General features: G+C 42.7%; 1 protein-coding gene across 5 annotated transcripts in view; it reads right to left on the bottom strand.

Moving 5' to 3' along the window:
- SETBP1 (SET binding protein 1) overlaps window positions 1–26,357 on the bottom strand; it is a 248,673-nt gene that overhangs the window by 16,971 nt on the left and 205,345 nt on the right. For all 5 annotated transcript variants that reach the window (XM_069218823.1, XM_069218842.1, XM_069218812.1 and 2 more), the window contains exon 4: window positions 8,268–8,438. In XM_069218823.1, coding sequence (XP_069074924.1) covers window positions 8,268–8,438 — 171 coding nt within the window. The remainder of the gene's footprint in view (window positions 1–8,267; window positions 8,439–26,357) is intronic.

Below are 26,357 nucleotides of genomic sequence, written 5' to 3'. Positions count from 1 at the left end.
GTTGCAATTGTGAGCACTTTTCTGGAAAGTGCCCAGTTAGGCTTGTGCCTTCATCTGATAACTTTTATTCTAAAAATAAGACATTGAGAAAGGCAATTTTTGTACTTTTAAATTTTAATTTTTAGCCGAATTTGGTAAATCCCACAACAATGCAGGCTACCCCCTTCAAGTGGTGGATGAGATCAACATCTGTTAGGTAGATGTAATCAACATAGGCCAACGCCTCAGGGTTAATGTTCTGTAAAATGTATGTTACATATGCTGAAAACAGCCCAGGGCTATTTATATACCCCTGTGAGAGCCTACAATTGTTTTCTGCAAACCTATAGCACTAAATGCTGTTAAATCCCTGCTTTCAGGCACTATACCTTGACAGAGGAAGCCGTTGGAAATACCCAACATTGTTTTGTATTTTTTGTGCACTATATTGTTAATGAGTGCTTTGCTATTTGCATTTTTGATAGTAAATGTGTGTGTACGACTGTTTATGTGTCTGAAATCTAAGACTATTCTATATGATTGTTCTGGTTTAGCAACAGGAAATAGAGGAGTGTTCATTGGTAAGACACAGGGCTCAGTTACACCCTGGTATTCTAATTGTGTGAGAATTTCTCTCATAGGTGTTTAAGCCTCAGGCTTGATAGTGTATTGAGGTTGAGGCTGTGGTTGGGACCTAATTGGTATTATGTGGTGCCATTGCCCAATCAAATGATTTTTATTAATTCTGAATTATTAATTTTATAGGCCCCAAGGATGCGATGGAAGGTTTAATTATCCCTTCCCCCGTGGGACTTCACGGACCAATTGTGGTGGCCAATCTTTTTCGGCCAACAAAATGACCTAAATTACAGGTAATCATTTCCAAAATATAATGTCAATAGTTCACTCAATGTATCCCTCTAATTGCATTTTCATTTTGTACACCTTACTGGGAGGGGAGACACGTATGTCCGCAGTCTCGACTTCTATGAAGTCGTTAGTTGCTTTCACCTCCAGATGCTCTTGAAGATGCTTGCAAACTATTGTGACCTCTGCTGCAATGTCTAACAGTGCCCAGTTTCTGTTCTTCAATAAAACACATCTTGCATGGCATTTTGTGCAGATATAGCTGCCACCTTCTTTTTGTATCAGGGTTTTTGTTGTGGAAGTTTCTCTTTTTGTAATTTGAAACTTCTGCTGATGGTTGTGAATATTTTTTTGGTTTCACATACACTATTCGTTGTTCTGATTGCCCACCTCTCTCACTACGTTTATCCGGTGAGTCCTGGAAGGAATGAGACTGGCGTGTATCAGTATACTGATATCTAACAGTAGTTTTTAAATGTATCCCTATTTGTTAAGTTATAACGTTTCTCAGGGGTCTCCAAATGTGGAGACTCTCCTCTGTCTTTTTTAAATGTCTGTTTCTGTTTATCCCAGTGTTTTCTAGAACCCTCAGCTGCTTGCTTGGTAGAATCCTTATTGGATTTACCTTGTAATTGTGGTTTACTAGGTCTGGCTCACAAACTATCCCGAACTATACTTGAGTAGGTTTTGACAATGACGTTCTTGCAGGAACGTCCCAGAATCACATACGCACTGCTAGTGCTACTGCTTCCCCTTTAAGGGTTCTTAACATTATTGCGGACATTGTAGCAAAATTGCACATTAATTGCATGCCCAATATCTAGGGCCAGGGCAGCCCCATATTCATCTTGAATTTGTTTTAACTCCTCAGGAAGATTGGCAAGTGTTGGTGTACCTCGTGCAGTAGTGTAGAGCGTGGCAAATACCGAGCCCCAAGTGTTGCAGTTATCCACTGCGGGAACCATCCCAAATGGCAAGCATATAGTACGAATTCTGCGTTTATCGTGAGGTCCTGTATAGGGGGCGTGGAGGGTGAACAGCTTCCAGTGAATTTATTTTTTGAGCTAACCAAAACAGAATTTCTTCATGTTTGGCGGGTACTTTACCCATGATCCCACGCACCATCTCATGATTATGCCTGGTGTAAATGCATGCGGTTGTGTGGAGTGGCGCATGCTGGGTTTGTATTTAATGGTTGCATTACAAATTGCACTGTCTATATATTGCTACAAGCTCAATGTATAAGCGGTGAACCTCAGCTACCGCCATCAGGATGTGGTGTGTAAGCGGCCAACTGAGGCCAGATAGGACCATCATTACTCAGGGGACCTAGCCTAACATGTAATGTTGTATGGGGTAGGGTGCCATCAAGCCAGTTCTGGTGGTCTTGAAAAAATAAAGGTATACATATGCTCTGTATTGTGCAGGTGCATTAGCATGTGTATAATGATGAAATGTGTTCCTATCAACTGCTGGGAAATTGACACAAGAGTAGGTAATTTCTGTTCTATAAGCTGGATGAGCCTCAACCACAAAGGTAACAGCACCCCACTGGGCTGTAAGGCCATTATTTAATAAATGAATAGAGAGGGGGGCCTCATGTTTACTGCAATTACCACCCATTGCGGATCTGCCATGATAAATGTACTGGTTCAGAGATAAGACCGCAATTGGAGATTAATCAGTATAAGGTTCAAGCTTTAACAATCTTCAGTCTAAAATAGGTGCTACCTATTTAGCTGAGGAGGAAATCTTCAATACCACGTATGTCTTCGTATATAGTATTGGGGTGTCTTTAGCACTTAGTGAGACAGATACTCAGGATGATCCATAATTCAGTGCCTGACCAAACGTTGGTGGTGCCATGTCATGCTGGCTCTCATTATACTAATGAGACTGCTGGATTCAGGTGGCAGTACCACTAGGTTGTGGGGAACGGAGTCCAGTTCCACACTGTGTGACAACTGTCGGGCTAACCCTTTCGGCCAGCTTTCAGTACCCCACCAGCACTTAAAAGTGGTGGTGATTTGTGACAGCCATGCACATGACATTCTGATTTCTCCAGGAAATTGTGGTGTAACAGAACTCATCTTTTTCTCTCAGTTACATTTGTCTCACACATGCAAAGACAAGCAGAAGAAGGAAATAGTTCAATATATTTTATTGAATCAACTGTGTTCTAGATAAAATGGCATGTACTGCAGCGATTAGGATGATAAAATATAAGAATAGCAATGGATGACAAAGAAAGTGAAACATAAGAAAAGCCCACCATTGTGCCAGAATGCTAAATGTTGGAATTCCTAAACACTAAGGAACTAGTAGAGCATAGCAGTGTTAGCCCTAATCTGCCCTTCAGGATTTCTGGGAAGAACCCCCTCCACCCCCCAATACCTGAATATGGTAGTAGCGATGAGGAATGTTGGCCTACTGAGAGTCCTCTCCCATGTAGTCTACTGAGTCCTCTCCCATGTAGGTGGAAAACATGCCAAGTCTCAGCAGACAGCTGCAACAGCATGCAGTGGCAATTTTCTGGCTGGAACTCTCCCTCTAACATATAGGGGGAAGAGGGATGTTTTATAATACAACAACTGGTGTTTGAAGAAAACTGCCCAACTTAAGAACACATATGTTTCTCGTGAAGTGGCAAAGACTGTTGTGTTCCACTTTGTACTGACAACAATACCGGGTAACATCCTTAAGCAGAGTACAGAACGAGAATGTCAGACTAAGAAGAATGAAAATGGTTCCTAGGCTAAGAGTGTGTGAGATTAAGAAATAAAACAACACCCCATAATAAAGCTTCTGCTCGGAAAATAAAATAAATTGTTAGGCTAAAGGGCACAAGCTGCAGGCCTATAGCTAAAATAACATGCCCATAAAAGCTTACTAAAATAACTTTACGAAAGGAGCTGTTTGACAGCTCCCACTTGCTTAAAATGGAATTATGTTTGCTTTTGCTTGGTGGGAGTGTCAGCTCCCATCAAGCAAAAGCAAACAACTATCTCCTGAGGGTGGGCACCTCAGGAGGTAGCAGGAGCTGGCCCTGTGGCGTGGCGGTCCGCAGGGCCATCTATGGCTCCAAGATGGGGGCAGAGCGCCCCCCTGCCACTGTTTGAATTTAGCTCTGAGGAGATAGTCTTCTGGCTGGGGGTCCATGACAGACCCCTACATGAAGGTACTAGAGCCACACCCCACCATATATTTTGATTGCCCTGTGAAGGTGGCGGTCACCGGGGTTGGGGCTACGTAGGCACCCCCCGCATTCACTTACGCACATTTGCACCGGGGAGTTGGGGGGTCCCTAAGGCTCCAGGGGGGGCACGCATGTCCCCCTGCATTCACTTAAGCAGATTTGCCATGGGGAGAAAGCAGTCCCTGGGGCTGCAGGGAGCCCCGTGGGCCATCCCGCATTCACTTAAGCAGATTTGCCCCACGTAGGCCCCCAGGGCTGTGGGGGTGAGTGCAGGCCCCCCACATTCATTTAACAAATTTTGCCCCAGTGTGGTAGTGGTCCCTGGGGTAACAGGCAGGCCCACCGGAATACATAACATGCAGTGTACCAGGGAGGTGGCAGTCCCCGGGGTGTTCATATTCTGGCAATGCCCCCGGGACCCTTCCCACCACGGGGCATAATGAAAAGCACGGATGGGAGACAAGGCTTATTTAAAAAAAAATAATAATAATAAATCACTGCAAAATGTGTGAATACTCGTAATTTTTGCAGTGATTTATTTAAATAAAAAAATGCTTTGTAGCCCTGGGAGGGGGCGGACCCAAAGCTAGGGTGGTTAGGTTAACTGTACCCGGCCCCCTGTTTTTTTTTTTTTGTTTTTTTTTTTCAAGCAGAGTCTCAAAATGCCTGCTAACACTTCCTGGTTAAAGTGTTGGCAGCCAATCAGATCTCTGCACGAGATCGGCAATATTTGAAAATTTGTCATGACCTTAGATATACAAATTTGTATTTCCTTTAATTTCTCCCAAACTACTGAACAGATTCACACCAAATTACACAAGCATTTGCAATGCAACGGGTCTCGCATTTGCTTGAGTTAGAGCTAGTGGCATTGTAAACTCCTAACCGGACTTTTCTTCCACACAAATTAAAAGAAAAAAAATTAGCATGATCATGCTATGTAAAACCCAACGCAATCACGCTGCGAGGAAAATAAAAAGATAAAGTAGTGCAGAAACAAGGCTGAAAACATTGAGCCTTGTAAGTTTTCAGTAGTTGGCTGGTGCCCTCGAGGAGGGCTAAACACCGGAAAAAGCATGACCTATGCATGCTTTTCACTCGTGAAAGCAAGCAGATTTTAAAAGGCAAGCCCATGAACCAATAAAAGTGATAAGTGTGACATGGGTGTGGTTACAAGGCCAAAGAGAGATTACAACAGGGACGAAGCGCTTGTGCGCTCGACCCTAGAAAAGGCTCATCTGCGGTCTAAAAGCTACCTTTCGGCCAAATTTGGTGTAATTCCATCCTGCTGTTCGGGCTGCAGGTGTGTCTAAAGAGTCTATGGAAATTAATAAGGAAGCACTTTTTTGACCCCGGCTCCCTTTTTCTCAGTCCCCGCTTGGTGGATCACCCCAAAAGTTTTTTATGCACAACAAGATTCTAGAGGGCACTTTTGGGGGGAAAATTTCGGGAAGATTTGTCAAACTGTGCCAAAGTTATAGATAAGTCAAAAAACAATTTTTCTATGGAATCTAGGTCCTAGCTATAACTACCAATTGGCACCTGCCTTTAGGTCATATATATACAAGCATTAAAGCTTGAGACGTCAGCCTCAAAGCAATACAGAACAGTGTGAGTCATACAAAACACAGACATATGCTCTCGTGTAAACAAAGGGCTAGATCTCCGGTTTTCCAAAGTCTGGCTCCTATTAATTACACAACAAAATACATTTTCCATATGTAAACCAAAACCACTTAAAGTTTGCGAGTCGCGGAGGACAAAGAAGATGGGAAAGCAGCCATTTTGGTGCTAACGCGCTACCTTAATGACTGTCATTACAGCTCCCTTTGGAGCAGCCTGAGGCCATTTCCACCGACATTTGAAGAAAGGCTTTTGTGCGACAGCTGGGCCCCCTTTGCCGATTTGCTTTAAATAAAGAAGTTTTCGAGGAACTCCTCCCCCCCACCCCATTAATTACCGGAAACCTATAGCACTGTCCCATTTCCTATTAGTGCAGCTCCTTTGAGTTTTTAAAACATTATCTCCACATCTGGGACGCAGCCTCAGAAACATTTAATTAATCGTTTGAAAATGGAAGAGGGAGCAAAGTGCGTTTTAGGCATGCAACTCCGTGATAAATTATTCACTTTTTTGCAGCTTTGTGAAAACGTCTACCATAACATTTGAACGGAACCAATTAAAACAAGCATTGGCAATGCCAATCTCTCTGCTGTACAAGTTCGAGCTATCGGCTTTCCTCGTGCTTTTGTCATAAGAACTACCCTTTACCAAATTTCCGCCAGTGCGTCCGGATCCAGGTACGCCATTAGTCAGGGTGTAAGTGGACACGTAGGCAGCAATCTTGAAGTGGATTTTCTATCAAAAGATTTTCTATCATTGCAGTATATGCAGCTATTGCTATGTGTTTCTGCCTTTGAACCAGGGTCGGCTTGGTAAGGCGGGCACTCAGGCAGTGGCAGAAGGGCCAGTGTGAGTTGCAGCTGGGGGCCGCTTTCTAAGACGGAGTGGTGTTCGATTTGAGATCGCCTCTCCTGTTCAGATGCCACCACTGAGGGCCTAGGCGGCCTTCCTGACTGCCTGTATCAGGAGACAGCTAGGCTTCTGTTACCTTCCTTTCACCAACAGGGCAGGGGGCATCAATGCCAGGCCCCCGCTGAGCCGGCCATTGATATAAAAAGCTAACTTGGGTCGCTACGGGCATATTAATTTATGTAGATTGAGAAGGGACAGGGGGCCTGAACAGAAGTGACCTCAATGATATTCAGCAGTGTGAACATATCCATGCACAAGGAGTGATAGTGATGTGTGCATTTTTTTTTAATCTCACTTGAGTTAAGAAAACAAAAGTTAAGTGTTAATATCTACTTCATAGATCTTGGCAGCTAGTCTGAGATAATTCAGTTTCAGTTTTTTGGACATGCCTCTTTCAGAGAAATACCCCCCCCCCCCCCCCCCCCCCCCCAATTTCCTTATTTTGATGCTACTTAAAACACTGAAGCAGGGTTATGCGAAAAGTCATAATCCACAATTGTGGACCACTTTTTTTTTTTAGGGTGCCCGGGCCTATTTTTCAGCCCAACCCGACCCTGCTTAGAACATTACAATAGTCTGAATGTTTATTTATTTGTGGCATTGTATAGGGCAGGGCTGCATGTTACTACCGGATAGTAAGCGTAATTGGTATGAGCATAGAAATGAAAAACGAAAGATCGCAGAAACAACTGTTACGTTTGCAATGGGGGTAGTAAACTGGAAGAACATGCACAAGGGGCGGTGCACACTGATTTACCTCTGCGGCACTCGTCTGACAAATGAGGTCGCAAATGTTGCAGTTGATGGATGCGACACTGTGCAGTTAAAAAGTCTGGTGCACTAGCAAGATGAAAATAAAAAAGAAAAGGACACTGAAATTGTGAATTTCGAACAGCGAAATTCACAACTGTGTATGTCACAAAGTGATATTTCTGTGCAGGCATAAGGCTTTTAAAATTGCAAAGCAACGGGGGGGGGGCAGTCAAAACAGAAGAATTGTTTACGGGTTTATTCTTAGGATTTCCTAAGGTAAAGTCTAAAAAAAAAAATTTTCACTCTATTGTGGTGGCATGATACCTACAGCTTCCATGGCTATATAAAGCAGACACTTGACAGAATTCTCAACTTTCAGCCCCAAAAGCATAAGTCAAGTGCTGTTACGATATCTCTTCCTTCACGGAGGAGCCCTGTTCAAAGCCACGTGGGTGCACATTGCTCAGAATTCATTCAATGGACTGGCAAAGACGCCGGTGTAGAAACGTCCTTCATTACAATGGCGCTATGGAAACCTTCCAGAATCTGCCAAAGTCACCAATCTCTGTACAATACTATCCATGTGTATCTTCTAGTGAAGAACAAGACATACTACCAGTTTTGAGCAAGATGATGGAAAGTCCTTGCGAAGTTGAGGTAAAGTGATTCCTCTACAATAGATCCTTGAAAGTGAAACATCTCTGCTTTAGGTGACAGATGCACTGACAATTGCTTGGCGAAAAATAAAGACTGAACAATTGCTACTCCCACTTGTGGTTTTATTTTGGTCAACAAAGCTCTGTTTGCTTTCTAGACTAGAGCAAACCCAGAAGGAGCTATTTCTCCGGAGCTCAATGTAGCTCCCTGTGTTCAACCCCCTTGCCAACTGGCACAGGACAGTAAGACGGAGGGATGTTCCAGCGCTCTTTGGTGTTACCTGATTGAGATGCTGAGGCTGGTGAAGTTAGGCGTGATAATACTGATTGCGGCTGGACTGTGGCTGATTCTGTAGGTGCTGTTTTTTTCCGCGTCATCGTAGCAGACAAGGCGCCTTCATTCCTGCTATGCAACGAAGCTTGGTCAGCCTTTAGATGTGAACTGGTGAGACCTAAGGGTAAAGGGTGAGAGTGCAGTTAAAGAAAACGGAATTCACATCAGCGCAGAACAAAGTATTTTACATTTGGTAAAAAGTCATGGCCCTTTTTTCATACTTAGCCACACCAAGTTTACATTGCATGTATATCGTGGCATACTGTTGACCACTCAGTATAATAGGCATATTGAACCAATTCTGGTTCAGTATTAACATAATGAAGACATTGAACTAACACATGTATAGGCTGTGAAGTACTTTACTATGTGTTGAGTACATTACATGAAATCTGCAGCAGCGCTGAACACCATCAACTCATCAAAAGAGAAGTCTGAGCTTTTAATGCAGAGTAACTCTTGGCATCCTTACACAAGCAAGAAATAACTTTCTTCATGAGTCGGATGACCAAATTACAGTCCATGGCATCAGGGACACCGTAGTCAACTTGGGATATTCCTGCAATAAATGATCACAAACTACAAGTTCTCTCTGATTGGTTCAATTGAGAACAACCAGGCCCTCGGCTTACAATAGCTTGGGGTGCAAATAAATGCCCAAGACTGTAAGCTTGCCCTAGGCGACAAAAGTGATGTGGTAATCGTATGTTAGCATCTGAAGGCAGAGGTGGACAGCTTCCCAACATTCATACACACCAGCTAAGGGAAGGCACTACGCTGTCGGGAGTATACATGGTAAGTACGGTAAAAAGTTACTTAGGAACTGACCCTTGTCTGGAGTAACAGATCTGATCCAAGAACAGTCATATCCATACTGGCACACTACAGTGCTTCACTGTCCCAAGAGCTGTTGGTCATTTAATATCCGGTTCTGCAGGTTTGAAGCACCTACTTCTATGACCACTGAAAGTCAGACAGAACCAATTGCAGAGCCGGCAGATGCCTAACTGTGGTTTGGTCAATATTTTTCTAAAAATTCTGGTTCAAGATTCTCAAACCCTTCCGAACTCAGAAGAGACTGACTACAGTCTGCGATGGAAACCTCAGAAACGTCTACCGAACAAGCGCTATATAATGACAATTAATAACAATATAATACCGCATAAATTGTATGACGGTATCCTTGAGAACGCCGCCTGTCACCCATTTGGAAAGGTTATGTGTGTAGGCAAAGAACTTTGAGCACAACAATGAGCAGTTTTAATCTGTAACCAGGTCTAAAATCTGATGTTTAAGCCGCAGTACAAGCACATGCCCTAATGCAATCCGTGATGTGCAGTGTACAAGTTCCAAGACAGGTAAAGATGGAGCGCGCGTGGATACTAAGTATAAACCGAGTCATATGAGGGACATCTGGCTGTACTTACATGCATAGGCTTAGGGGAAATCCTGCAGGTGACCTTTATGAAGGCACAAAGTCCACAATGAGGAAGTGCTTTGGCGAGTCAAGGGCAGACCTCCATCTTCTCACAGGTAATCCCTCTCGGCCACTTATCCTATCACTTCTCCACCTGGCCAGGATGTTTGCATTAGGGACCTGATATATGGATTGCCACGTCTCCATGCAAAGGCTGCCTTCCTGTTACCATGGTTACATGGATCTCGGTGCAAGGTTAAAGTACTCCCAAATCAAAATCAGTGACAGGCACAACATCTAAGCGCCGGGCTACTGACTAATGTAATGCAGCTCAAGGGCCAAAGGGCAGGGAGCGGCTCACTGCCTAGAGGACAGCTCAATATTTTGATTTCGAGTCCTCAAATAGACATAGGACTCCTTAATTACCACCTCTCTGGGTTTGCCAAGGTCATATGGACTGCAAAGGAAAGACCTTTTAAAAGAGCAGAGAAACTGGTGCGAATGGATGTCAACAATGAGTTTACTGGATGTTACTGTTAATGCCCTGGAGCAGCGAAAAAATATACAGGAAGTTGTAAACGCTGCACATTCACATAGTAAAGAGCCTCCGGGATTGGCACCGGCTGATAACACTCGCAGTTGGCATCCGCAGGGTTCTGCAGGTCACAAGTTTAAATGTCAGCAGGACCAACTCATCCCTGCATCCTTCGGACATCAGCATGTTATGTACCATTAAATAGGGTAATATCGCTTTTTAGTTACATAGGAATGGAAGAACTGCGATATCCAGCACTATGTAAAAGGTTATGAGTTTTTATGAGCACCCCTTAGGAAATACTGCTGATATGCCTGAATTCTTGAGAATGAAATTACTCTCTTATTGAGTAAGCTGCTTTTCCTCCAATCGGAAGCCCTTAAAAAGGTGAAGGAGATATGGTTTCTTTACATCTGCTCTGTAAGAGCGAAAACCCCTCTCGTGATGGAGGGACATGGAGCAAACGGAGAACAGGGTTATTTTTCTATCCGAGTAGGGTGAGTTTTAGGAGGGACAAGTGCTCTTAGTGTTATTGCCCTCTCTATGTTTGGGAGTTAACAATTCATTTCCCTTCCGCATTGAGCCCAGGCCCATAATTGTGGGAAGGGCAATTAATAGTGGTAATGCCCTCTCTTGAGGGCGTTAACGACTGTTAATATCCTGACAATTGGGCAAAATGGCTTAATAATAAACCTGAATCACCAACCACATTTCGTGTTTAAGTCGATGCAATTTATTTTCTCCACTTGATAAAAACAAATGTTACTCAAAAGATTCAGCCGATATCCAGAAACCTCCAAAAGGTGCCCCAAAGAGTCTCCTAATTCCACAAGAAGGATGCGATGTTCTCAGATATAAATCGTAAATAAATTAAACAGACAGTGTTGAAGAGTATTTCATTTTAATACTGAACTGTACAAATATCAAACGACTCTTCCAAAGTAAATTTCAGCAAAGTAGGATTATCAAGACACTCAAGATAATAATATAGCTCTGCAAGTAAAAATCTAAATTTTCCATCTCACGCCTACACTTGTCCATGCATTTTAGTTGCTAACCTCTCTTTAGCATGTTTAAACTCATCTGCACTTGATGGAGAAGCGACACAAAATCGTTTATTTTCCATTCCGCCACTTTCAGCTGCACAATTTTAATCTTCCGACACCTGGACGCTTCTCCCTTCGGCCACCACTATACCCCCCCCAGCATTGGTAAGCTCCGCGCTGAGAACTAAAACCTCAAAAACCATCATTAGATATATCTCCCAATCTTTATCTGCAGCGGTTCTCTCAGAAGAGCTAATACCATGATGATAGCTTGGAAATCTCCAAGGAATTAGATGAAGAGAAGCGATAGTGATGAACTCCCAGTTAATAAACCCAAGGCGCTTATTCCTTCAGGATGATCAATTTCTAGATATCCCCAGGCAAGTCTGATACAGTTGATTTACTCGCCTTTTCGCGTCTCACTATTAAGGTAGGAGCCAAGAAGATGGCAGGGAGATGCGCACATCTTAAAGGAGCAGAAGAGATCTTAAGTGGTGCACCAAACCACAAACATAAATTAGGAAAATGTGTTTTTTGATATCGGCATTTCAAAAGGAGCCTTTACTTTTGGAAACTTAGCACATATCTTCTTCAGTGCTCTAAACCTTGTATGTTATCCTATTGGGGTGAATTAAACATAAGGATTTAAAATAATTAGTATATAGAATGATAAGGAGAAGAGCCTTCCTAATACAGAAAGATTACTTTACATCTCATCCATTATGCAGATCGAACCTTAAAATAGTTTAGTTTCTCCAATTGGTTGGCTGTCTGACAGACTGCGCAGTGACCCTGATTGAACGTAATATCATTAAATACGTCTTGCCATTATTTTCTACTTAGGTGACTCAGTGCGACCGGCTCCTGGGATTGAAATGTACTGTACATTTTCTAAGACAACCACTTGAATCGGATAATTTGCCTTTCTTGAAGAGGCTCTGTACTGCCGGATACCCATTGGTACTAATGCACCTCACATCAGCCCACAGCTAAATAACTGCTGTCGTAAATGGGAAAAGACTGCTGCACTTATGTTTACAGTCATCATCATGTTACTGCACCGATTTTATGTCAACATATTCTAGGAATCAAAGAAACAGCAGTAATATTTATGCAACATAAATTCCTCTTTTCAATGCATGTATTGATCGCCTTTGAATGGAAAGCATCATGAGTAGAAGGCACCTGTTAAACGTAGCACCCAATGGTGGTTTGTAACAACTGAGAAAGCCTTGATATATATATATATATATATATATATATATATATATATATATTTATATATAAATAACCTAGTGGCGCTCGCCACTAGGTAGTTATAGTTAGGACTTAGTTTCTATAGAAAAATCCGTTTTTTTTACTTGCCTATATCTTTGGTGCCATTTGACAAATCTTCACAAAATGTCCCCCAAAAATTAGACAGTCACGTCATCTGCTGTCTGGAAAGTTTCAGGGTGATCCATCAAGCGGGAGCCGAGAAAAAGGGAGAGTAAAAAAAGAAGCGTGGTCATCTGCTGTCTGGAAAGTTTCAGGGTGATCCATCAAGCGGGAGCCGAGAAAAAGGGAGAGTAAAAAAAGAAGCGTTTCCCATGTTAATTCCCCAAGGGATTTTGAACAGCTATAGCACCCGAACTACTGGACAGAATTACAAGTTTGACAGGAAGGTATCTCTTGGTCCAGAAAGAGCCCTTTTTGTTATTTGTTGCAAATCTGTTCAGTGGTTTTCTAGTTACTAAATGGAAAACAAATTTGTATACATAGGGACGTGTAGAGTTCGTGAACCCTCCCGATCCTGTGCTGAGATCTGATTGGCAGCGACTTCAGCTGAATCCCAGAAAAAAAAGAATTAAGAAAACAAAAGGGGCCAGGGTAGAGATACCCTGACCCCTTATCTCTGGTGCAGTTACCGCAAGCAATTCGCATTAGTTTTTTTAATAAGCCCCCTGGGTAAGCCCCTTGGGTCCCGAGGAAATTGCCATTTTAATGCAGGTGAGCTGCCCAGCCACCTGCAGCCCCAGGGACTGTCACCTCCCTGGGGCACTAATTACAAATAGTGCAGGGGCCGTCCCCCCCAAATCCCCTCCCCACCACAGCCCTGGGGATCACCATCTCCTGGGGATAATGGTCGTTGGTAGGGGGGCCCCCTTCTTGGATTAACAGACGGCCCCCCAGGGCCGGCTCCTGCTATGTCCCAGGGTTCTCACCCTCAGGACATAGCTGTTTGCTTTTGCTTGGTGGGAGCCAACAGCTCCCACAGCTGTTTGACAGCTCTCACCTGCAGAAAGCAGACTTTTCATCTGTCTTCCTTGTACGCAAATATGCGTGCGGGGAAGACAGATGAAAACATTGCTCCCTCAAGCAGGGAGCTACTATTTAAAGCAGCTCCCTGCTTGTGGGAGCAATGCCAGTTTCTGAAGGACATGGGGAGTTGGCTAGGACCACAGGGGCTTAAGGCCCCCTATAACTAGCGCCCTCACCATGCACTGCTAATTACCCCACAAATTAAGGCACTCATGACATCTTTGATAAGATCACTGATAATATAAATGAAATATTTGCAGTAAAATGTTTGACAAAAAAAACTGTGCAAGGTGGGGGCACGAGTTATAGTTACCTTAGGGCGAGACTTATACTTACTTGAGATAACTCTAACAGGTGAATATCTATGGTTTGATGTCTTTAAAATGTGAGTAATTATAATGTCCCTGTAACCTTTGCTTTTTCAGTGAATTTCTATGTTTTGTTTTTAATGTAAACTGTGTGTGCGTTCATGTACATATACATATATAATTGAAAAAAACAAAGGTTACAGGGACGTTATAGTTAGACTCACATTTTAAACTTACAAAACCATAAAAAACCACCAATTTTAGTTAGTTACCTCAACTAACTATAAATCGTGACCCAAGGTAACTGTAACTTGCGCCTCACCCATGCATTGTTTTTTCATCAAAAGTGTTACTGCAAATATTACATTGATATTATCAATGATGTTATCAAAGATGTCATGAGGGCTGTAATTTGTGGGTTAATTAGCAGTGCATGGTGAGGGTGTGAGCTATAGTTACCTTACGGCACAAGTTATAATTGGTTGAGGTAACTACAACTGGTGAATTTCTATGGTTTTGTGTGTTTAAAATGCAAGCCTAACGATAACGTCCCTGTAACGTTTGGTTAAGTGAATTTCTATGTTTTTTGTTAATTCAATCTCCTCACTGTAACATCCCGTAACCTTTGTTTTTTCCGTGAATTTCTATGTTTTTTTTAACGGCTGGACCCTATAAGCACCCAACCTTGCACTGTGCGCAGCAAAGGTCACCCGCAAGACCTGGCCTGCAGCCAGATCCTGCGGCCAAGCCGGTAACCTCTCAACACCATGCTGTGCATGGCCCTTTGGGCATGCGCGGTGGGAGTTGGCTGCAGCCTCTCTGGGTGTCAGGATAGGTGTGAGAGGTTGTATCTGAGGGTGAGAGTAGCTGTGTGTGTCTGGGTGTGAGAATGCGTACATCAGTGTTTTAGTGGGTGCGTCTGTGTGAGCATGGGACTGTGAGAGGGTACATGAGCCTTTCAATTGTTCTGTGAGTGGGTGTGTGAGAGTCTCAGTGGGTCTGAGTGTGGGTGCGTAACTATCTGAGTGGGTCTGTGAGTGGGTGTGTGAGGGTCTGACTGGGGCTGTGAGTGGGTACACGAGGGTCAGACTGGGTCTGTGAGTTGATGCTTAAGTGTCTGAATGGGTGTATGCGTGGGAGAAATTGATTGAAAGGGTGAGAGAGAGAGAGAAAAAGTGAGAGGGAGCGAGATAGCGAGTTTTTTAGGCATTGACATATGATATACTTATAATGTGATATTTATGCATAATTTAAAATCTAAAATGTATCTGTCATTTAAAAAAATTTAAGATGATTTGTACTTTCACACTAAGCTATTGCTTTTTTTTTTTTTTTTTTTTCCACCCCTTTATGGGCTATCTGGGTCCATGAGGGAATCTCAAGGGCTCCCCAACGGTCCCTATATATATTTATATATATATATATATTTTTTTTAATTTTAACAAAATGCCCTTTACAGGCCATCTGGCACCACGTGGGAAGTCTCAAGGCTTCCCCTGTAGTGCCACTGCTGATGGAGCTGCTTAAACAGCAGCTCCATGCTTGCTGAAGCATTTCATCTCTGTTCCCTGCATGCGTGCAGGGGACAGAGATGAAAGCTCCACTGTTTGACAGTGGGGCCTCTTTTACATGGCCTGCTGTCAAACAGCGGATGCTTGCTGTGGCTTGCCAGCTATGTCCCGCGGGGACATAGCAGGAGCTGGCCATGTTGGAGGGCGGTCCCCATGGCCATCAGAGGCTCCTTGAGGGGTGCCATGTGCCCCCCTCCAACATGCGCAAAGCCCCGGGGAAGTGGTGATCCCTGGGACACAGGGGGAGAGGTGCGCAATGCCCCCTCCCAAAATTCATTGTAGCACGGGCGAGGTGGTCATCCCTGGGGTGCGGGGTAGGCCATTGGGCCTCCCCCACATATAAAGAGCATTTTTGCCCCAGTGTGGTGGTCCTTGGGGTGGCCGCACAACCCCCTGCTCATATTTTATTATTCGCCCCGGGGAGGCGGTGGTCCCCAAGGCTATGGAGGGACATGAGGCACCCCCCCACCATTAAAAAGTAAACAGTGTCCCCAAGACGTGGTCATCCCAGGGGCTTTTTTTAAAAACAAGCATGGGAGCCCATGCTTTTTCTTTTTAAAAACTGTTTTTTACACTGGATTCAGGACCCCGTTGCGATTCTGCTGTATATTTAAAAAAAAAAAAAAAAAAAAAAAAAAACTTTTTAGCCATGGGGGGTCCATTTGGGACCCCAGCTCCAGAGCGAAGGAATCAGGGTGTTAGTAACCTGGCCCCTTTTGTATTTTTTATTCTTTTATTCTGGGACTCCGCTTAAGCTGAGTCCCAGGATGGCTGCTAACACTACCTGGTTTGAAGTGTTGGCAGACAACCAGATCTCAGCACAAGAACGGGAGGGGTTGCAAATCCGTCGCGTCCCCATATATACATATGTGGTTCCCCTGAATTTCTCAAAAACTAATGAACAGATTTACACAAAATAACAAAAAGAGCTCTTTCTGGACCAAGAGCTACCTTTCGGACAAATTTGGTGTAATTCCGTCCAGTGTTTTTTTGCACAATTTTTCCTATGGGAATTAACATTGGAAACGCTCCAAATCAGCCCCCGCTTGAAGATCATCCTGAAATTTTCCAGACAGCAGCTCACATGACTGTCAAATGTTTTTGGAAAATTTTGGAAAGATTTGTCATGTGGCGCCAAAGGTATAGACAAGCAAAAAACAGCTTTTCCTAAAGAAACTACTGCCAGTAGTTAACATATATATTTTATATAGCCCAAACCTAGCTGAAAGGCAGCCGAGCAATGCGCAGAGCCAAAGTTAAAGACCCAGTCAGTGTGAGAACAGCGTGGTAGCTGGTTTGTTGACTTTTTGGCACTTTTTCGTCTCTTGCCTGATAGTGTCCTGGCTGTGGGTGTGCCGCGATCCACCAGAGATGGTGAGTTTGTCAGCCAGATAGAGCCAGAGATGCAGGCGTGGATGGCTTTCAAGATGATGCAGCTGGTTTTGAATACAGTATTTACTGAGTTGTGATTACAATATTGAAATCTATGTTTCACAAAATGTTTCATACATCCTAACAAACTTGAAAAATCTGCTGCACATATTCTTCACAATTTGAGTTAAAAATGTAAACATCAAAACTCACTCTTGTATTAAGTGTGTACATGGCAAGGCATCTACCCTTGTAACTAACCAATCCTATGATCTAGGTGCTCCTGTGTTTGTTTTTGCAGCTGGGACAACACATTCCAGAGAAATGGCCAACACTGCTTCATGATTAGCTATTTCCCTACCTAATGGCTTTACTCAAATGATACCAAAAAATACACAGATAAAAAATCCACAGCCAACACCAGTGTGTTTTTTGTTTACTATCAGGTTAAGAAATTTGCATCCATCGTTTTCTTGGGGTACTCAATGCTCTTTCACGGAGTCTAACTGATTAAAAAAGCATACATTTTGCCACTGGATATGATTTGCTTGCATTGGTGTAGAGATTGTTTCTTTGACCTCAGAGTATGGGATGATCCATGAGCTAGGAGCCATGGTGCTTACTACATGTCCATACATCCAGGTTTTAGGCGAGCAGGTGTCTAACTCGTTCAGGAGTCAGATCATGCTTAATGGCATATGGTTTTATAACAGCCCATCCATGACCTCTTGAGTCAGCCAGCACACATGTTGAAAGGAGTCTAAAGTAAAAGACACAGTTGTGATCACCACACCTGAAAGGATCATATATCACCTTGTTATTTATTGTGACTAAAAGTAGCAGACACATAATCATTGCAATTTCACTGGACTTTAATGTTAAACAAATTTATCTGGCTATTTTGTTCAAGGCTCTGCCATCATGTTGAGCCACCCACAAAATGGTATTTTGCCAATTTAAGCGGTTCCAATATTTAGCAGTGATGCTCTGTGAGCGTGCTTGAAAGCAGACATTTGTCTTGCCCTGAACATTATGTGAGCACAGGAGGGCATCCCACGGAAGGCCCATCTAATGCTCATCTTCTCTTCCACTGTGTGAACATTTTTGGAGAAAAGCAGCCGCAGAGGTTCACTATGGAAGCAGCTTTAGTCATTGTACATGGCTGCCGGACCTTAAACCACTCTGTCCCCTTTCTTTCAGGGTGCCGGTATACTATGTGGCACGACAACCTAAAATGTGATACATGCGTTGACAAACACAAGATATGTGGTGTTCCAAAACACATTGTAAGTTGTTGACAATATTTAAGCTGAAAGAGCAAAGACAAAGTTGAAGACTTGGTAGACATTATGGTGTGGCATCAGACAGAAAATGGAAGACCTGATGGATCAGAGTACTTTATATGTCATCAACAGCTGCTAAACCACACAATACCTACACTGCTTTTTTGAAAACTTTGGACCACTTACCAGTGCAAATGTACAGCAAAAATATTCAATAACCCATTGAAAAAACATGTTGCTTTGCCTCAAAAGCTACTTTTTAGGTTGAGCATAGCAGTGCGCAAGTGCTGCTTTTCCGACATATTGTTATCTATTTGGGCTTTTAGCCAGGCCCATCACAGTCACTCGTTCATGGGCTTGCCCTTCAAAAATCCTTTGTTATTATTGGTAAATGTTTTACGTTTGTCCCTCCTTGGCGCAGCTTTGGTTACCGCCTTGGACATCGACCCTGTTACATGGCTAATTGCACTTTTGCCGATACGTTTGACTGAAAGCAAACTACTTTTTCCTTTTGTGCGTCTCCCTTTACGCACATGGTGTGGCGCTTCGAATCGTCTCCCTTATGTGAAACTGGATTACTTTTCATTTTCAATTGACGTGGCAAGAAAGGTCCGGTTAGCTCTAACTCAAGCAAATGCGAGCACTGTATTGCAAATGCTTGTTTTTAAATATTATCTTCTGTGATGCCTGGTTGCTAAACAATTCTTCTGTTGGAAGCTAACACCACTTAGCACTGAGCCATACATCTAATGAAAGAGGAATGCAGCGCAGACAAAGCATACATACACTGAATGACAGTAGAAAACTTCAAAGAGCACACATTTTAATCCTATTCACATTTACTTACACAAAGTGAAGAAATGAGCATATATCAAAGATCACATTGAGGTATGCAGAACAATCAGAACTTTATGTCGAAAACTCTGTCTCCGAATCCCTAACCTACCTATACTCCCTTAGTGGTTGGAAGTTTCAGGTCATACAAATATTCAAAGATTTGACCCTTAGCCTAGCCCCATAACCTACAATTCCCTTTGAAGGAAGGCCTATTGTCTACAGCACAATGCATAGGATGGGTTATATTTCCCCATTTGAGTTCCCAGCACACTCATTAGGTTTCTTCCCCATTTTTGTATCTGTCCTGTCACTGGAGCATTTCTTCTTTACATTGCGTCTGGTTGGATGAGTTGTATCCTTCAGCTTCTGCATGAGTGACATGAGGGGACTCTATTTTTCATTCAGCACTCAATGAGATTACATATCTTCTTTCCTTGCTCTTTTAAAACCCCACTCCTCAGCTGCTCCCTGACCTGCTTCCCATTTCTTTTCACTTTTATAAACATAGGTTTAACCTCAATGGTCCTGCTGCCCTCTATATGCTCACTCTTAGTGCCCTATCATGGGTGTGCTCGTCTGTGGGGCCCAGTAATGCTCCAGTGATGGCCCGCTCGTATTTATATATATATTATTATGCTTAGTTAAGTAAGATGCTTTGTTCTCTTCTTGGCACTCCTATGCATTTGCCTTTTACTTTACTGTGCTGAAAGATATAAAAAAAAAAAAAATCTGGGATGGTGCCAATTTTTGATTTTTAAGCTTTTATCGCTCCAACCTGACTGACAGTTATTTTAAAACAGTAATGGGCAAATAAAACAATGAGCACAGAGTGCCAATGTATACAAGGACTAGCAAACACAATAGGTCAATATTCGCCAAGACCTATTGGCTTTGCCAGTATTTCTTATTGTTGTTGCTGAAAACAAGGTTTCGTCTTCGAGCAGTTTTTTCAAGATTTTAATACACTTTTACAACATTATGAAAATTTAATTTATTGATTGGTACTATTGGATGTGAACAATAAGAAGTTCCTACAGTTGGTCTAATACTGTTGAGCAATTCTCAAATGACAATAAGCTTCATAGATCCCTGCTACTAAATGATAGCAAATGCGGGACAGAATTCCCTCCCACACAGACTTAAGCCGACACACGCTTACACATTAATACATTTTAAATCAATAAGCTTGCATTCCAACACAAACTACGCAGAAAAGTTAGGCAATGCTGGGTGGTTCACTGTCTTTAGGTGAGGAGCTGCTCTTTTGGAGAGAATGCATCAACACCACTATTGACACCTAAAACTACCTTTAAAGATCTGCATTTCTAGTAACTCTGTAAAAGTAAGATTAGCTCTACCGCTATCGTTACAACAAAGTCTTTAAGTATAAAATTGCCTCCAGTGTTATCCAAGTTGGAAAGTGAGGAAGGCATTTTATCATTCTAGGTATGGTATTACAGCATCATCCTGGATGATACAGCATCATCCTGGCCAACCCAAGACTACGTAGATTTCCACATCTCACTCTCACTGTGATTCATTGCAGAAGCATACCTTTGTTCAGACATAAGGGACCACCCTGTAAAGTCAGAACTACATTCTCACAAGCATAGGATGTAGTAAACATTATTAAAATCAAGTAGAGAATTAAGGGTAGCTTCTTCTGCAGTTTTCAGAAGAAGAGCAGCTCCCACTTACAAAGTGCATCTAAGACACCACTGACAAGTTAAATCCGTCCATCTCAAATGTCTGTTTCTCTAATAACCCCTTAAATCGTCGGATTAGCTTAATAGATATCCATGCAGGAACAATGACAGAGCTTTTACCCACTTTTCCAACATCCTTTAGCATATAACTTGAGTGGTATCCAAGCGGGGCTAGAAAACGACAATGGCAGATTTCAATGTAAACTTCTTAGATTTTCTAGGCCTTCATTTCAGAGTTTTATTACTACATACATGAAATAATTGCACTTATAGGAGCACTGCATAAGCCATGCAGCAGTGTTTTGGTGCTTCTAAATGCACAACTACAGAAATAGAGTCCATGACAAAACTTGCATTGAGAAACGATTCTCTGATGCTGGTCAGATATTGTCATGAACACCACCAGAACCATCTGTGTGCCCTGACCCCTGGCCCCTACAGGAGTCAATACGCTTTTGGTTGTTGAAGACTGAATGCCAACATGCAAAGTTTTCTAGTTGTTTCAATGGGCTGATCCTAACACATTTCATCCTAAGAAGAGGGCGGGTTTAAGATTTTCCAGGATCTTAGCACAATGGGTTTACTTAATGAGCATAACGCCCAAGGTTTCCAAAGTTTGGCGCCTGGACCAAGAAAGCCTAAAATGAGAAGGTCTGGATGTCTCATATCAGTCCCTTGCCACAATCACCAAATTCTAATTAAATAGCCATATATGTGGTGGTGGGCTGCTAGGATGAATGTAATGCCTACGTCTAGAAATGTCGACGTTCCTTAAAGAGAGTGAGTGAGGTGTGTGTGTGAGTGCACGTGCTTTGCCTTTGTTTCCATTGTCAAGCGCTTTCAGAAGAACTCGTATGCCAAGTCTGTCCAACATTTGTCATTATACACTAAACGAAACAACTTGTCAAACTCAGGCTTACCCTACAGGCGCTCTTAAGTGTAATTTGAAACGTTTAGCGCCTTCCAAAATAGAATAAACAAATCAATAACAGACATAAAAAACTCAATTGAGGTCAGTTGTGGGTTTTTAATGAGCGAACAGGGAACACCCTCCCAGGTAGAGAAGAAAGCAGGGAAGGCGACTTGATTATGCTAAGAAAAAAATATCTATTTGCAGTGTGCCACCTAGAGCATACTCCCCCAGTGTGAAAAAGGGGAGATGGCGGCTTCCAGAAGGAAAACGGTGCGCATCCAGGAGGCTAAGATAAAGCACAGAAGAGCCTTTCTGTTGCTTCAACAATAAAAGGACCCTGCTAATTTTCAGCAGAGCCATCTCAGAGAATTCTGCAGTCGTGCATGACTCATTGGGCCCCTAGGGGGTGGGAGGTGAGGAGATGTAGAACGAGAATGTATGTGTGTGTGTGTGTGTGTGTGTGTGTGTATGATCTAACGGTGCTCAGAGCTTTTGAGACCCTTGAACACTTTCATGGTGCAGCCCAGATTCATTAAAAAGCCTGGCTACATTCCAGCAGTTAAAATTGAAGCAGCATATTTATTGCATTTTGCTCAAATAAATCAAAAAGAGTGTGAATCATATCCCATGGAGAGAAGAGCGAAGGGAAGTCATAGTAAACAATCTCTGGCTGGTCCTTACAAGCAGATGGTGGTGAGGGAGGGATATGGGAGGCGGACTGAAAGCTTTTCTATTTTCTATTCTGAGTGTTACCTTATTTTCGTTGCATGCCAAAGGAATCTTTTTAAGCACGGTCAGTGCTAAGACTTTTCAAATAACAAAGCTGTACGAATGAAAAAGAGCAACATAGCTAATTGGAGGTCATAAAACCAATGAGCACATTTCTATTTTGAAGAGGAATGTTTTGGGAATGATCTGCTTTGTAACTCTAAACATCTACACTCAAGACTCCCTTGTAATGTGATGTGCTGGGAAAAGGTACTTTGATGGTTGAAGATGATGTAGAGAAAGGTCAGAACCCATGCCAAGTAATTATTGGTCAATGAAACGAACAACAGAACTAATTGAGAGGATGAGCTGGACTACGAGCTCATTTGGAAATTCTGCACTGAACAGCTCAGAAAATGTGAAATCCCAGGTGTCCACAAGAAAATGTTAAATTTCAGACTCAAGCCGACGACAAACCTGGGCTGTGAACATAATTTACTCAAGAGTTGAAGCATGAGAGAAATTCCAAATGAGACTACTTTATCAGTTCAATAGCACCACACTTGATGTCCTAAATCCGTGCATCCACCACATTCGAGGTCCTGCATCCGCACATGATGCCTCAATTCTTGATGTATACTTTTGAGAAAGAGTTTGTTGCTTGGAGTGGTTTACAGAGTTTGTCTGACTGACGTCTTGGAGTCAGATCAGTGCATGCTTGTATGTGTACACACACACACTAGCGATTCCACAGATGCTTATTTTCACTCAATACTTTTTAAGACTCAAATAAACAAGATTTCAAATTCAAATCCCAGTGACTCTAAAAGACCAAGGGCCTCATTATGAGTTGGACGGTTGACCTGCCACAACTCCAATACGACAATGATGAGGCGGCCGTCAAGTTGGTGGCCTCATCATCGCCATATTATGATGTTTCCACTGGGCTGACTGGCAGAAACTGTCACATTACAATGTTTCCAATGGTCAGCCCAGTGAACACTGTGCAGCATCACTGGCCCCGGCTCCTTTGGAGAGCTGAGGCAAATGCGGTCGCACATAGGCCACTCAGAAGGCCCACTGTCTGCATAGCACACAGTGCGCATTTTGAGGGTGCTGACAGAGGGACCCCTGCAGCCCCAGCACTGCCTTTTCCCCGACCTTTCCATGGCGGGGACCCAACCTTGAAAAGGCTGGTGGAAAGGGAAGATGTGAACAGAACGGTGGTGCCAAACCCGGCACCGCTGTGGCCGACTATGCCTTTGACTGCCGCCAACCCGTAGGGATCACTGATCCCGGCAGAGGCTGCGGTTTCCGGGCGGTCCGAAAGCTAGGATCATAATCTGGTGGTCACACTGCCAGGAGAGCGGCAGTCTGACTGCCACGCAAATTTGACAGTCTCAAGACTGCCAAACTTGGATTAGGCTGTGATCAGACAAGGAGTGACTAGCCTTTAACTTTGTCAGATTAGGAGAAAGAGTACGCGGTTTAACCTGGTTACATAAAACACTTTTGGACCATGGGATATAGAGTGAAACCCACTTTGCTTAAGACATCTCAAACACTAAATCATTCAATATTAGGACATTTTCTCATCTGCAAGGCTATCATGATCTTTGTGTGCTATGATAAAGAACGCATAAAGGGGAGGAATAGCTACTGAGCCACTCCTAGCTATGGAAACCTTAGTAAAACTCCTTTTATCCGCATCACAAACCCAAAAACGGGTGGTGGTAAAGGTGGTTTGGGTACTACAGTATAATAAGATGTGGTGCTAAGTCAACTCGAAAAGGCATTAAAAAAAAATTAGTTCCAGAGACTACCCATGCTCATTTGGTGATGCTGGGCCTACTCTCCACCCACTGGTAGAAAATTGTATTACCTTACAGTGCAATCTGTGGGTGAGACAGAGGTGTAGAAATTATGTGATTGATCATGTGATTATTCCTCTCAATGAAAATTACCCTTTACGAGCTTTTTGGCTCATTTGTGCAGAAACATTATCAGAAAAGGGACATCAACTGTGCTTATGAAATAGGTCACAAACGTCAGATGGGAGAAAAAAAGCATTGGCAATGCCAATAGGCATGGCTTTAAATGATGGTTATGTGTTAATGTGTCACATTACAAGTAAACAGCATGAGACCAGATATGTATTTGTACTGTAGAATAATGTCGGTTAAAGTTAAAAAGTCAGGGGAACTTTTAAAACTAACCTAAACATCCATGTAGGTTAGCAACTGCCCAGCTCTCATTTGTGTTGCTGCCACAGAGAAACACCATACATTTTCTCATTATCTAAGACACTTTGAAACTTTACAATGTCATATCTATACCCCTAAAGGTTCAAGCTCAGTCAGATGGATAAATAAACAAAATGATCACAGATGCGGGGAAGGCAAGCACTTTTTTGTGGAAGCACACAGCTTCTACCCAATCAAAACATGTACCCCTGGCTCACAGCATGTAGGCGTATTCAAAGCCCCTCTTTAATGTGCCTCACATAATTGTCTGCAGACAGCTGTGATGGGAAGCCAGACCGTAAAAGGAAACTGGGGGCAAGTACAACTAGGCAGAAGAAAAGGCAAGCACTAAACCTATGAAAAGAAAGGAAGCCTCATCACCAGTAACAGAAGGTCAATACAACACAATGAACCTCTGAGAAGCTTTTTCTAAACAGGCACTGGAAAAGGTAGTATGTCTGGCCCTGTCAAACTGGTAAGCATTATTTTTTTTTGTCGCACACTCCACAAAAAGAAACCATGCCGCCACCTAGACATGGTGGCCAAATGCTTGCAATAAAACATTTAAATGTAAAACAAATAAATAATTACCCATCATACATAATCTTAAAATAATACTACTAGTGTTTCCTGGAGCAAAGGTGTACCTAAAACAGTTAGAAACCCTTTTAACGCACATCACAGGAACGCATGATTCTTACCAGTGCAAAGAAAATATAGTACTGGATATGAATTACTGTAACCTGAAGACCATGTATAAAGACAGAGGGATGACAAAGATAAAAAAAGAATAAAGACGCAAGCCCTGGCACTAAAGTGAGCTCCTTTTTACGTAGATGTGCCCAAGTGATGGCCAAATGTTGACATTCACAGTGCAAGAGGGTCGTCAATGAGCTGTCCCACTGCCTACTGGTGTATGCTAGGTTGGGTGGATGCAACGTGTGAGTGACAGTTGAACAGACCAACAGAAGTCCCTGTATTATTTGAATAGATGCATGCATTTCTTTTATTTATGAATTGTGTTGATTACATTTGGCTGTCCAGATAGTTGAAGCTGTCTCTAGGCAAAATGTAAAGTTGGTCACCAAAAAGCTTTACAACTGGAGACAAATTACCAGTTGTAGGTCCCTTTGGCTGTAAGGTATTAGAATGAGATGTGGCTGTAGTGTGCTTGAGATGGTGCTTTCATTTCTGGTCTTGCATTTTGCATTTATTTACACAAAGCGATTTGACTCTGACATTTGCAGACAGTCGTGTCTATGAAGGTGGAACCATGCAGAACAGAAAACAGGCCCTACAAACATCAGTCAAAACCCCGAGCATTTCAGTAACGTTCTTCAAGCGAAATCATCAAAGTGCACTTGTGATGGTCTTCATGACCCTTTGTCCATTACATTGTAGCATAGAATGTTGTATAAGGTGGTCGTTACATGGGTTATGAGACCGGAAACGCAGCGGGTGAAGCTTTTTCAGATCGCTTGTGGCAATTGTTTGGCACTTATTAAGCCGACCATATCTGCTTTGGAGAGGTCAAAATTAAGGATCTTCATTTGTAAGTCAGCAAGGGAGCTTTATGTGCTAATTACCGCTGTGAAATCTAGCTTGCCCAATCAGGCACAAGTCTCTAATTCCTAATAAATGTATTCAACTGACGGCTTAGGAAATGCAACACACCCATTGGGAAATGACGAAAGACACCAACCACATTTAAAAAGCGACTAAGTCGGTGTAAATTCCTCTAAATTGCTGTTAATGACTTCTAAAATACTTCTTCTCAGTTCAGGGCTGAAGTGTAGGG

Source organism: Pleurodeles waltl, chromosome 1_1, assembly GCF_031143425.1.
Source record: "Pleurodeles waltl isolate 20211129_DDA chromosome 1_1, aPleWal1.hap1.20221129, whole genome shotgun sequence".
In the NCBI taxonomy this organism is placed as follows: Eukaryota; Metazoa; Chordata; class Amphibia; order Caudata; family Salamandridae; genus Pleurodeles; species Pleurodeles waltl.
Note: the sequence above shows the minus strand (reverse complement) of the source record. Positions and strands in the feature narration are given on the sequence as shown.